Genomic DNA, 14814 nt, shown 5'->3' on the forward strand with positions numbered 1-14814 from the left:
GGGCGGCCCCAGAAGATGGTGGCTAGTGATGTCTTGGTCTGTCACCCTAACTAGTTCTCATAATTATTGAGCTGCAGTTTTGTTTTTTCTCCTCTTTAACTTTCTGTCTAGGTGCAGCTCGATTAAACAAGCGCAAAAGAAAGAAAATATGCTGTTTTTGTAAGCAACTTAGTCAGATTCTTTGCTATGGCTTTAGAGAAGGTTACCAATTTTCTGGGGGATGGTTGTTGCTACCCCTGGCATCATTGTGGGCATCATTGGTGTCATTTGGCTTGTTTCACCTAAATAACGCAGCAATAACCGTTGGAACAGGATTAAGATTTAAATTGCATCCAATGTAATTGGCTAAACCTCACTTTGTTGTTTTGCACAAAAAAAAAAAAAGCCAAACGACCCACTGTCTGTAAAACCTCTGAAGTTCACAGCAATGTTTTTAGTTCATACATCCAGATGACAATCGATCGTGGTTGGCTGAAACAATTCCGACAGCAGCAATAAAGGAGACACTAACAAAACACTGAAGGCCTAGTATCACACTGACTTCTTTAAATGAACTGACGGAGCTAATTTGCGCTGGTGTATATTTCATTGGCATCTCACCACCTCATCAGCCCCGACTCTTTGTTTCTCCACTGATTTCCCTAACAGCAACATCAGCATAATAGAATTAGATTTAGGTGAATTAGATGTAAATTGTTTCACTGCGACGTTATGTCAAACTGCTCTCTCCCACTGTGCTTTTCCGTCTTAGCAAAAGTAATTTTAAGGATTGTACTTTGGTCTCTTTAAGTTTCTCTCCTATTTTCAGCAGGGAGTGAAAAGACTGTCAGAGAACCTGAGAGGTTTCGAGTCGTTTCTCTCACTCACAGTGGATTCAGCTGACTTATGGTAAGTGGGGCCGCATTAGTGGGTATCGAACCCTCAGAGCATGAAATAAAATAATGGCGGAAGCCACAAAGCATACACAGTATAATGGGATTTGTTAATAGCAATGAGGCATAAAGAGAGGAATTCATATACAATATTTATTATGACTTGACACTGGGGCCTGTGCGATACAAGCGGCTGAACAAATGTGTTAAGGTGTGAAGAAGCAGCTCGAGCTCAGTGGGTGGAAGCATTTGGAGAAAATTTAAACGAGACAATAAAAGGGTTGGGCTGAGCGATCGGCGCTCTTTCGACCAATCAGAGCCAAGGTGGAAAACACTCTCGTTCCTCGATTACTCCAAAAATAATAAACGTTGTACTCGAGCTGGGAGAATTGACAGTCTGTTTATCTCGTCCTGTCACTTTTGAACCAGTGCATCCACACGCTCGTCTGAACGTGTTAGAGATTAACAGTCTCAGAGAGATCACCTCTCCAACTGCTCGTTATTTACACCTCGGGGAAGATGTCGAAACAAATGTGTTTGCATCACTTTGAATTTACCAGCAACTGCACACCGACAGCGCACGCACGCATGTACACACATCTGAGGATGGAGGTGTATCATCACGGTCATTGGAAGTGAAAGATTTTTTTCATGTTCTCTCCCTTGATGCCGATCATCTGTTACTACTGTCTGGCTAAAACACTGTTGTTGAGTTAGTTTGTACTTGACCTTCTCCATCTTCTTTGAGAATCATCACAGTTAAATCTGTTGCGGTGTGTGAGGTGTGAGGTGTGAGTATGATGATTTATAATCTATGGGAATGGTCAGTATATCAGGCTGAAGTCAGTCATAGTCACGATTTGATCAAACTGTACATTAGCCACGGATGCTAGGCACTAGCTCGTATCAAAACATGAGAGCTGTCACTACGACGCCACAGCAGTTTGACATCGAGGTACTGGCAGGTCCTGGAAGGGACATATACTGTAACTGCAGTATTTGATGCTATTTAAAACGAGGATAGGTCAAACAGTTCTAAGACTTAGAAAACTCAATTTCTGTCCTCACACATGGCCAAACAGCAGGTTATCACACATGAAGGAAAGAAAATATGCACAGATGGAAATTAATTTCACTTTATGCACAAACGATAAAATAAATGTTCAAAAACGCAATCTGTTTTCAATAAATGTTCCTCCTGTTAATAGCTGTGCAACAATTCCATATGTAAATATTTCCCTTGTACACAAATCTGCCCACGTTACTCTTCATTTTCATAATTTCTGTTTGTTATTGTTCAAGAATTTTTCAGTCTTTACCTGTTGTTAAATATATTCTTGTTTCTCTTGAGGGAGAGTGATTTAAAGATATTCTATTTTCACAATATTATAATTCAGTGTTTTAACCTAGCTTGAACCTAAATGGAGGACAGGTAGATTTTTTTTCTTTCTATTTGTCATTAAACTTTATTGACTTGTGTGATATTCACCTCGTACTCAAACTCATCCGCCCTCTCTCCATCAGCAGGGATGTGGGAAAGGTAATCTGGGCCATCACCGTAATCCTGGTCCATTGTATGGATGGAATGACAGCTGTCAGAGGAGAGGAAGAGAAAGACAAGACGACAGGGAGACAAAAAAAAGAGTTAGACAGCTGGCTATTAGCCAAATAGTCCTCTGTTTTAAATACAGCACAGTGACAGGATTCCTTTGACTTGTCTCTGCGACAATCGGAAGAATAAAGGATTACTTCAGAGTTGTCACAAGTGTAGGATTTTTTAAAGTACAGCCCCGTGTTATTAACAGTGAATCTACATAATTTGCTTCCTGCCTCTGACAGACAACCCTCTCCTCCTGCTCACATTGTACGGCGCAGTTCCATTATGCCTCCCTCAGTCACTGAACAAAACTGCATTGTGATGGCGAGCAGCTGCCGTGCCACACAGGATAACAGTCGGAGGACAAAAAACTTCAAAAATGACACTGCTTAACATGTGCAGCGATTTGTTCAGGTGCCGCCTGACGCTCGGCACCGCGGAAACTCTCTGTCTGACAAGTGTCTTCCCTTCGCAAGGCAGGCTGGGTAAATGCCAGAAAGAGGATTTATGCTTTGTTGCGTGTGTATTACACATAATAAGAACCTTTCGGCAGCGGGTAGCATGCATACAAACACAGATTTTACAAGCCGGCTCGATAAGAAGTGGCAAACCTTTGCTGTATCTATAAAACCTGGCGTACACTGAATGCACCTGATCTCAAATAAAGAGAAGAATTTGCGAGTTTTATGGGACACATTGATTACACTTGGACCCGGCCTCAGGGCTATAAGTATACAGCAAGCACACGTTGTAGTGTGTTGCCTAGTTTTTTATTAGCCCATTTGCTTTAATCACCTTCCACCAGCCAAAATGGATACAGCAAGCAGCTCCAATTATGGCAGCAGCGCCCTGTGGGAATGGTATGGTGATGGTGGGATGTGATTGCGATCAATTCATGTAGTGTTTTATAAGTAGGATGTGACACAAGTAATAAAACGCATTTCTGATGATGTTTATAATAATGGGAGACACAGACGTAATAACTGACTTCTGGGTGTCAGAGTCAGTCTCCGGTGTCAGACGGAGGCAGATACTAAGGATGTTTATCACTGTTGGAATTAATTATCTACAGAACTGAGCAGATTTGGTTCACTGAGCTAATTCTGACTCCACAGCTCTGTGCTCTGCAGCTCCCACACTGGTGTTGCTTCATTGTTCCACTCCCCAGAGGTGAAACCCAGATCTTTCTGAATACTAAACTTGTCTTTTTCAAGTACATTTTTCCTTTGAAATGAAGAGAATATAAATTCAATTGTTTAAAAAAAAAAGAAAGAAAAAAGAAACAGTTACCGTCCCTCTTTTTCATGTCTCCCACAAATGCACTTTACTGTTATGAGCAGAAAATCGGCAGTTTAGTCACTGGTGGTTTTAACTTCAGTGGAATGAGATTGAATGTAAACAAGGGCTTTGTACAAATTTTAATAACTGACAGTAACAATAAGACAAAATTAAATTTCAAAACGACCCTTATAGTTGTGTGGAGTGTTTTCTCCAAACTATTACATAAAGTGTCACTTTTATTGACACATGTCTGCCTGTGTTTTTACCTGTCAGAGAGCAGGAAGGGACAGACGTCCGGCACGGGAGGGGTGGAGGGTTGCAGCTTTGCCAGAGCCATGATGTGTTCAAAGGTGATGTCAGTCTGAGTGCACACATCCAACACTTGGATTTCCTGTAAGGGACCGTGGGGCCGTCCACTGGGGGTCCGCCTGATGACCTGCACCACGACGGGCTCCTTGGCACTGCAGAAGGATTCCACCGTCTCCTCATGGTTGGACTTGGACAGATCCTTTCCGTTCACCTGGAGGAGACAGGAAAAGGTTTGCTGTATGTAGGAAGATTTAATATTTTAAATTAGTTGCGGGGGAAACATAATCTCATCAGCTGAAATAATGTGGTATGACATTTATCTAAAAGCTCCGCTCTTGAGACACAGGTCTCGCTTTGTGAAGATTACCTCTCCACAGCGTGTTTAACTAAATTACGCTCGCTGCGTAAACTCAAAACAAGAAATTACTTAACTGGAAAATTCCAATATCACCTCACATCTTGGAGTATCAACAGGTAAAGACACTGTTTTGCCCTCGGGGCCAGTTTGACACGCACCACAGCAGCTTTATATTCGCTCACACACCAGATAGAAATACAAATATAATGAATTCATACCTCGGAATGACTACTTTACAGAGGATCAAACAGAAATCTTTGAATAACATGAACCCAAAACCAGTCGACTACATCTTAATTAGAACTTCAAAGCTCAGTTCAAACTTTATCTTAACAAAATGAAATCCCTTTTCTACACAGCTTTATTTTCCCATTGATGTGTATGGTGAATGACAGTTCTATTTGGGATACAGTATTTGTTAACATCAAACATGCTGCCCCTGCATCTTGACGTGCTTCACTGGATCCTCACACACGGTCAGATGAATGGGAATGATGACTAGAAGTGGAGCGATTTTATTCACGAGTCAAATTGGGGGGAAAAAAATCACACTTTTATTATTTTCTTTACAGTCCTAACTGCTTAACCCAATTTGCAACTAGTCTACAACTTAAAGTAAATAACCATAAAAGACACGCAGCCAGAGCCGAGATTTCTCCTTTTAATATTCCACCGCTGATTCTTCATCTCTACTGGGTTCAAAAAAATATTCCTACAAAGAGCTGGTGATGTCTTAACTTTACAGTGGAGAGCTGCAGAGCTACAACCCTTTACCAGAGTGGGACGGCTGTGTGTGGTGTCTGCCCATGTGAGAAACATAAAACATGGCAGCGGCTCCTCTGCCGGGCCTGGAGGCAGGTTTCTGGGTACACTGTTGGTTTTTAGGAAATCTACCCAGACAGGAGAGCCAAATAATGACGCGAGTAAGATTTAAATCACACACACTCTGTATCTCCAGACGTTTTCCAACCTGGAGCCTCCCTTTGTGATTCCAATCTCTGCTATTTCCACTCTAACAGGGGGAGCTGTACGAACCTGTGTGTGTCTCCAGAGACTGAGTGATGCCCTACAAAACTACAAACAACTTATTTCCTCAGCCGTAACAGAAGCCTTACTGTACGTAACTCCCTCAGCTCTCGTCGTGCTCTGCCCTGCTCTCCTCTTTCTAAATGTGACCTTTGTTTGAAGCAACGTTGCATTAATCACCTGAGCGGGAGATAAACTGGGTCAACGTCACTTCTGTTCAACCACAGGGAGAAAGAATAAAAAAACATGCTCTTTTGTCCTTTCTTCTCTAGCTGCTGTATTTGTGGGTCAGCAGTTCATAAAACACAGCAGCATGTTGCCGTCTGCGTTACACTTCCTGCATTCAGGAATCATGGGACGCTGTTATAATTAACTAATGTAATTCCTCCGACTGTCCTCGACTTGTTTTTTTCCATCAGGTCTCCCGCTCCACAGTCTAATCCTGGAAAAGGCAGCTGGGTGGAAACAAAAGAGCTGAACCAGACAAATGAGGGAGCCTATGGTGTATGACAGTCCAGGAGAAAAATGATCACATTTTCCCAGCTCTCCCTATAGTACAGCCTTGTTTGGCCCAGGCTCCTCCTTCCTCCTCCTCCTCCTCCATCATCTCCAAGCCTCACTGCTCGCTGGTCATACTCCATGACCGTAATGAAACACGAGTCAACAGGAGATGACATTTTCCCCCGCAAACGTGAAATATCAAAATGCCCCACAGAGAACCTGGGCCGCTAAGTATCACAGAGGAAGAAACGTTTGAACATTTGGAGGTTCGTTCATTCATCTTCAACGCCTCCATTCTGTGTAATGTCACGGGAGAAGTCGGAGCCATTCCATTTACAAAAAATAAAATAAAAATAGAATGGAGTGGGAGCGGCCGAGGGGGATAAATAAATTCTGGATGGAGAAAGTAGAAGGGTAGTCAAAAAGTTCTAAGACGTGTTAAAATGAATCTTTATTTTATCTCACTCCTCTAAACAGCATTACCAACAGAGAGTTCCTTGTGTAAACTATTCTGAGCGTTGTCCTTCACACCAGGTCACAACCGGCTTCTCTTCTTCGACTAAGGACAAAAATGAGGCTCCTTACAAAAGTTCTTTGTTTAAAAGAACTTAGGTCCAGTGAGCCCACAAACCGTAGACATTTTTGTTCTTTCATGGAGTGTCAGGGCACGACCCTTAAGACTCTGAGGTCAATTTGAAATCATTGGAGACATATTTCCTTGGTGTGAATTTAAAATGAGTGCATTCATACTGTGGGAAATTGATTCATTGCCACTTATTAATACTAACTACCATATACATCCAACTCTCAGCTGCTGTCAGTTTTGATTCTCCACTAGAACTGACACACAGTCTGCATATATTTAGTGAGGAACTGAGGTACCTGGAGAAAACGTACACACACGGGAAAACTGATCTGAGATAAACCATCTGTTACCGTCCCTGCTCCAACGAAACCGTTGTTACCACGTGTCAGTGGTGTAACCACGACACCACAGCTTGGAACTTGTTTTTATTTTGTGTTTTGACTTCAACGTCTCCTGCATTATTAACGTCACTGAGATGACCAGACACCTAGACAGGACATCGGGTCACATGGACAAACATTACGAGCCAACCACCTCCAATCACCTAAGAGACAGAAAAGGGGAGGAAGTGGTGTTGTTCTACTCCCATCATTAGTTTTCATGAGGACCAGATGGAGCAATTAATCCCTAATCAACATAAGAATATTAAATAGCTTGAACTCAACCATGGGGGATTTCTCCATCTTTTTGTGGAGTCTTGGCTGATGTCGACTCACCACAAACATGTAGAGCGGTGTGGATCCACAGTCGTATCTGACAGATGGGTTGGGTATTAACTGGACACTTGGCTTCAAAATGTGCGTCTAATCTTAACAACTTGCAGTCGGGATCAGCCTTGGAAGAAGTCCTGTGACAGCTCCACTCCGCGAAGTAACTTCGACACAAACACGCCGACACAGACTTTACTGTTCAAGTATGCATTCATAGTATGCAAATATATTCCCTCATAAATACCTTCTGGTAAACAGTAACTTCATCATTTTAATTACAAAGTTCCTTGTTCTGCAACAAAACAAAAGCAATAATTCATGAGAGATTGTCAGTTGCTGTTGACTGTCGGCGCGGGGAGGAGTAGTTGGACCGAGTCACGTCTACTGTCTGTTTGCACAGGGATATGCTGCAGCTGGAGCCAGAAGACACATTTGTTTTCTGCTCAGAGCCCCTGGGACAGCCACCAGCTTTCTGACAACAAATGCAGTAAACCCGCTTAGTGGAGTGTAACTAAAGGATGAAAACTCCTTTTCAGTTTCTTTTATTTCTCTGTGACACAATTCTATATTGACAAAGACGTTGAGGCAATGCTGCACTGGTGATGCAGCTGGGTGACTTGAGGCTCCACTTGAGTAACTCACGTGTACTTTGGGATATTGTGAGTTGTTTCGGGGGGAGAGAAAAAAAATCTGCTTCTATACTGAGACACACGCATGAAGCGTTGTCTTATCTGTGTGACGTTTTCTCATCTTGCTAGTGTAGGTCCTTTGATACATTCATGTTTGTTTGGGACCAGCACTTGGTGGCCGACTCTGATGGGCAAGTTGGGGTATGGATTATTGCCCAAGGACACATTGACATGCAGTTATATCCAACAACATACAGTACAGCAGCTTAGGCTAGCCTCGTGGCAACTTCTCGTCCGTGCTTTTGTCCCGTTGACGGTCGTCCATCATTACCTCCAGACCCAGGGCAGAATGTAGTGACGACAATACTAACGTGGGCCCAGTGTATCTGTTAAGCTGTCAGCCTCAGTCTACGTGGGCTGCTGCAGGTGCTGTAGGATGATGGCTGTGGCATCACAAAGACACCGCTGGAAGCTTGCAGGGGTTACTGATATACGTGATTGATGAAGCTCTTCTGTAAGGAGAAGAGACAGCCCTCAGGCAGTAGGATCTAATAGTCCATTAGCTTTTTATGCTTTCAAATTAACTGCACACCTTGCTTTATGACTTACACATAGCCCTTTGAATCTTAATGAAATGTTTTTGCTTTTAATTTTATGGAGTTTATGCTGCACACAAGGAGAAAGTGTTTGTCTTCGCTGGAATCCCGGCTCAAGTGCAAATGCGGCCACATAAAAATAACGCAAGGTCATTTTTTATACCTTAGCGGCGCCGGAGAATAAATATGGATCTGAATGGAAAACAGAGCAAGGGTGTTGTGCAAAAAAAAAGACTCATTACGCTCAATTACATCTCAGTATTTTCATCTTCAGACTCCACTGCAGTTTCTTTGTATGAGGTTGGTGTAAAAACAAATCTTTATCGATCAATAATTCCCCTTTATTTAGGGGAACAAGGCCAATGAGAACACACACACACACACATATGAACCACTCTTCATCATTTGTACTCATTTGGCTAATGATGCACCCCCAGAGTACCACAAATACCGGGTCTGCAAATACAGGGTTTTTCCCATTTGATGTATGAAAGCCGACATCTGCTCCCTCAAAACAAACTAAAATGAAACCTCGTTTGAACGTGGAACACATTTAATGTTTTGTTTTGGTCAAATTTAGTTGAGCTGACAGAACAAAGTGACTCATGGTTCCTCACTGGCATAATCAAGTCTCAAGGAGTATTTTTCAATACAGCAATTTGTGACCTTTTTGCATCAGCATGGCCATTTACAATACTGAGCTATGATCCATGCACATTTAGCAGCAGCTTCCGTCGTTATTATTAAGGGCCTACAGTGACATAGAAAGATTCTCTTGAGATTCTTTTTAGCAAAAAAGTGTCAAGACCCATTGTAGAAACCATGCATCCTACCAGTTTTCAATTGGTACTTACACAACGTTTTCAATGCACCGCTTTCTAAACCTGTTTACTGGATGTTATGTTTCTAACCCCTCCAACAAGCAACACTATAAGATTTTTATGACCAAAAGGGAGAAGCCAACAGGTCGTCAGGTCATGTAAAAGAGCAGTTAGGTTTATGGGAAGATTTAAAAAGATAGAATGAGATGTCACTTTTAAAGTGCTGCTTGGTGGGTTTTAACAACTGGCACTAAATTCATGTTTTATATACAGAAATTAAAGCTAGAGTTTAATCCCTTTCTACTCTTGGCAAGTCAGCAATTAAAAAAGAAAACATATTTCTACAAAGTCTGTGTGGGTTTATATTCAACACCAAAAAGACAATTATATGGCATATGATAACAACAACAATAAATACTATTATTGCTGTTGCTGTAATTGCTAATATTACTGCACACCACTGACTCCCTCTCTCCTGTAAAACACATATTCAGCAGTCAATACACCGCAGCTCTGTCATCAGTGTGTTCAATCCCACCAAGCGAGATGTAAAAGCTGATTGGAATTTTCATAAACAAAAAACTACACACATGTGAAAAATGAATTAAATACATTCCCAGGTGATTCGCAATGTGAAATTGATGTAGCTGCTGCCTCCTCCCCTTGGTCGGAAAATGACTATAGGTTCTCTTAACGCCCAAATGTCTCATTTTAATAATACCTGTCAGATATAAAATACAGCGCACGGTCCACTATGGTGCAGACCATATAACTGTATAAATCACTCCAGACAGTGTGTCACACTCGGAAATGCTCAGGTTCACCATTGACAATAGCTGGGAACATGGGAGTGAAGAAGAGGGAGGAGAAGAGAGAGCATCAAAGGTGAAACCTGACAATCCTCTCAGCATCTCCACATGACCAACAGACAGACTTCTATTAACTTCTTCAACCACATGAAGCACGCAGCACCGGGCCCAGGGCTATTTTTCACATTCGCTGCTGCTGAGGTTTTATGGGCCCGGAACACGTGATGAATTCTGCCAATTTGCTTCTCGGCGCACCAATCTCGTGTGGAGCAAACCTTTATTGCATAACCCATTCAAAGTCAATCACTTCTGAGATCTCAAAATTCATTGCTCATCTTGTTGCATTCATTTAGCTCCAGTCTTTTATCCTGATCCCAGAATACAAGGACACAGTCAAAAGAGGCCACGATGTGAAAACACTCAATGTCAAAGGGACTGCTTAGTGGAGCAATTTGGGTCTAGAACATTCATGGGTCTATTACCATCACCATCACTCAGTGGTTGTTGACCTTGTCCTTTACACTGAAAGAGTCAGTATTTGTAACAGCACAGCGGTGTTTAGGTTCAGGAGCTTGTGTTTAATCTGGTCCATTTGTTGAAATATAATGTTAAAAAAATAAATGCTGCGCTGAACTAAAGTACTTTAATGTAGCCGACACAAAGTCTTCCTGGTAAAATAATCTGGTTTATTTGTTGGAAATGATCATATTTGACACCTATGGCTGGGTGGCAAAAACAATTAGCATCAAGGTCTTCTTATCCCAATGGGTAAAGGCAGATGGGTAATGGGTGCTGTGCCTAAAGCGCCCTCAGCTGGAGGAAGAGGTAACAACTTCAGACATCTGCGCCACAGTGAGTTTAAGGGTGAATTGATTCAAAGTGAAGCCTGTTCATGCACGGCGAGTTACGTGAATCAGTGTAGAACACGAAGCTGATACACCGTCATCAACATGTAAGCGGCTCCACGTGAAATTATAACGTGTGACTTTCTATTACAACGTGTGTGACACAGAAAACAGGTTCAGATGTGGGTGTTGGCACTGGAAGGCTTAAATGTGTTTCGTGTCAGGTGGAGCTGAATAAAGATAAGGTTATAATATATTTCAATAGAGCTAGAACACTGTCCATGTGTTGAGGAGTCCAACCCAGACTCTGTTTGTCCTGTGGCTTATTCGAAAGTTGCATTGTACTCTCTGTTGTTTGATGTGTATTACAACAAAATCTGCAGTGGATTGTGGGAGTGTTTGAGAGACAGAGTGCTGAATTTATCATCTTGCTCAAGGTTAATGGCACATGCTGAGTACATTTGTTGGAGAGATTTGGAAATGCACAGTTAATCCCTGTGCTTAACTTCAAAATCTTAGGCTGAGTTTTAATCTAAAACGCAGAGAAATTGAATTAGATGGAGAGCGACACTTGGGTGGATGGAGAACTAATGGATGAGCGGCCTCCCTCCTTGATGATAACTGGTAATTGGTTTGGGGGACTGTAGAGCAGGAGGTGGGGGTTAGTGAGGGATTCCATTGTGCGGCGCTGATCAGCAGAGAGGCCTGACTGGTGTGAAAAGAGGTTGTAAGGAGTAATGGTGCCACACATATGCTGACTGAATAGAATAGGCAGGCACCGCCATGGAACACTTTTTAACGCACTGAGAGCGTGGGCCAGACTGTAGGAGGGGCACGTGAAGGTGTAAAAGAAAGGGATAATATCTTTAACACGAGCTAAATGCATAAATGCAAATAACCATCACAGCAAAGAAATATTTCTGCTGCCTTCTGCTGTCAACAAGAAGGGGGTGAAAAAAAATGAAGTCAATTATAATATTGCAGGAAAATTCCAGTTACTTCTTACTGCACTCTTACTTCTTGTTACGTGTCATCGGTAATGATAGCACGACGAAATAGCTAACAGCTGGCAATGAGCACCACTGTCCCAGCAAAGTGTGATGGGGGAAGAAATACAACCGTGTGGATAATTAGGCAGATTGTAAACAAGCCGTTTTGGGAAGTGCAGTCATTCGCTCTGAGGAATATCACTCTCAATTCAGTCGACTTCATGTGAAGCTACAGCTCGTCCCCTCTGGAAGTTCCGCAGATCATCCATCAAAACAAACATTCTATACAGTGCGGTTTTCATACAGTTCAAACAAACAAGATATGACGTGTAAATTAATGAGCTGCAGAGGAGTTGATTTAATGACCTTGAACAGCACAGCCCGGCACACACACTTTAACTTGTAACGTCTGAGCAGCTCAGCTAACCAGCAGCTGAATCCAGGTTCCCATTAGGCCTGCAGGGGTCGACACATTCTTCATGTATATTAATAATGAACTGAACAAAAGATGTTATGAACAAATTCATCATTCTTTTTCATCTAGTGCTTACGTAACGTTTTACAGTTTAAATTAGTGGAACCCGGTGGCTGAAGGCAGTAGAACACCCTTTAATGCCATTTCCCCTCTCATATAGGTCGACTCTGAAAGTGATGAACTGTTTTCTCCACATTTAATCTTCTCCTCCTGGAAGCCGAGGCAATTAGCGCTGGATAAGCTCTATTTACATAAAGCCACACACAGACCCAGGATCACAACAAAGGCAGCTCTTCCTCGTTCCTTTCCCTCTCCGACCAGCGCTTTGTCGGAGGCTGTCTCACGGTTGCTGGTTTGGAAACGAGACTTGAGGTCAGTCAGTGGCATGTGGAGCTTTGACAGTGCAAATAACACACTCGGAGGGGTTGGAAAGGTCAGTCAGGCCCCTGCAGCTGGCTACTGATCTGCCTGTTGGTCATTAACTGGGAGTCAGTTCAGGTGCGGTGTCAAAGGAAGAAAGGGAGGGTGTGAAGGAAAGGAATGATAATGGCCAGAAGAGAAGAAGATATAGAAAGAATAAAGGTTGATTTATCTCCTTAAGTAACGTACTGTGTAATTGGAGGGGGCTGTTAAGAATGGAAGTACAGAGCATATAACAGATATGTTCATATCTGAATATACAGTATGGTTAGAGGAGTGAAGGGTGGTGGACAATTTGTTTTCCCAAGGGGCCACATGGGAAAATTGAATGGTTTAAAGAGACCAGAATACTATACTTAATTAAGGTGTACACAATATATATATATATATATATATATAACTCACAATAAATTTATTAATATTTATCATACAATGTTAATACAGCAAACCAATTTGGCTAACTGTAGTTAACGTCTGAGGTGTCATGTATTCAATGAAGGTTCTACTGTGTCTGAAATTTGAGGGAAAAAAAATGGAGGACATTTTACTTTACACCCTTATATTATTTTGTCCTTGAATTTCTTCATGGCTGTGTGGCAGTAATGGTTGGTGCGGTGGCATTTCATGTGTATGGATTTGCCGGATCATTAGGAACCCCCGGGGACTGTATTGCTCGCAGTGAGCGAAGCCAATGCTATGATTTGGGGCGAAGAGAAGGGTTATCTGCGATCAGAGAAAATTGTTAACATCACTCGACAGAAGTTCAGACAAACTTCTGGTTGTGAAAGACAGCAAATGAAAAAAAACATACAAACAAAGTGTCCACGTCTTAGCTGAAGGACATAGTAGTAAATAAGAGCAAAACTTGCACTGAGAACAAGAGCCGTCCAATTAGGGCAGCGTTCACAACAAGACAGTGATGAAGTTGCTGATGAAAATCTTATCCTTCCAAGGAGCGGACACACAATGCATGATTAAAAGGAAGGACATTATCTTGGAAGAGTGATCACAAGTGTAATCAATCTACTCCAGGGCTTCCAACTGTGGTGTTCATGGCACCGTGAAAGTGTCAGCAAGAGGTTGGTAAAGTCGATGTCTGTGGTTTTCTATCAACCCACTTTTCCAAGTACTTGAGTCAATAAACAAAAGGAGAAATCAGAGAAAATTCAATGCCTCTGACTGTGTCCCTCCAGTGGAAAGATAAATGACATGAGCCACTGTGGACCTCAAACTGATAAACAGGAAGAGATTTAAAACAGTTAGAACTCAGAACTCGTTCGACCTTCAAACAAAAATGTATTTATGCCAAAACTGGAACACATATCATCCAAGAAAATAAGAAAAAGATTCTGTTGTCAATGGCTAGAATGGAATCCAGTGCAGATTATGCATGACCTTGTTGTCCTTAAGCACGGCTGTCAAACATGTCCTCTAAACCAGATTATACAAACAGGAAAATGTGAAGTCTATTTAGTTGTTGGGGTATGTATTCCCCATAAACATATACAGGAGTCCTCGGTTTACGAAGTCCTTGACCTATGGCATTTCAAGGTTATGTTGCCACCTCCCACAAATGTATTAAGTTTTGTTCCATTATTCTGAAGTACGCTGTTAAAACACATTTCACACGGGAACTAGTTGGAGTGTAGAGTGGACGATGCAGCGTTACGCGTAGATGTATAGACCTTCATTATGGCTCCCAAGTGTAAGACAGACTTATGATGTTACAACTGTGTTAGCGTGAGTGACATGTGAGTTCCGACTACCGTTGAAAATCGAGGTACATTGCGCCGTAGGACCGGAATTCCAACAGCAGTCGAGGACCCCATATATGTACATTATGGCTTTAATTTGTATATGTACAGAACTATCTAAAGGACATTACAGACTAAATTGGACACAGAAAACACACGAGACACGAGTGTCACTGTGACCAAGAGAGGCCTACTAGGTTGCAGGGAAACAAGCCCTGCAAACAGGCATCGTTGAC

General features: G+C 42.1%; 1 protein-coding gene across 1 annotated transcript in view; it reads right to left on the reverse strand.

Moving 5' to 3' along the window:
• LOC103380124 (PDZ domain-containing RING finger protein 4) overlaps positions 1-14814 on the reverse strand; it is a 47835-nt gene that overhangs the window by 16787 nt on the left and 16234 nt on the right. The window contains 2 exon segments of the mRNA XM_017033370.2: positions 2362-2464; positions 4017-4270. Coding sequence (XP_016888859.1) covers positions 2362-2464; positions 4017-4270 — 357 coding nt within the window.

Source organism: Cynoglossus semilaevis, chromosome 6 (genome assembly GCF_000523025.1).
Source record: "Cynoglossus semilaevis isolate Cse_v1.0 chromosome 6, Cse_v1.0, whole genome shotgun sequence".
NCBI classification, from domain to species: domain Eukaryota; kingdom Metazoa; phylum Chordata; class Actinopteri; order Pleuronectiformes; family Cynoglossidae; genus Cynoglossus; species Cynoglossus semilaevis.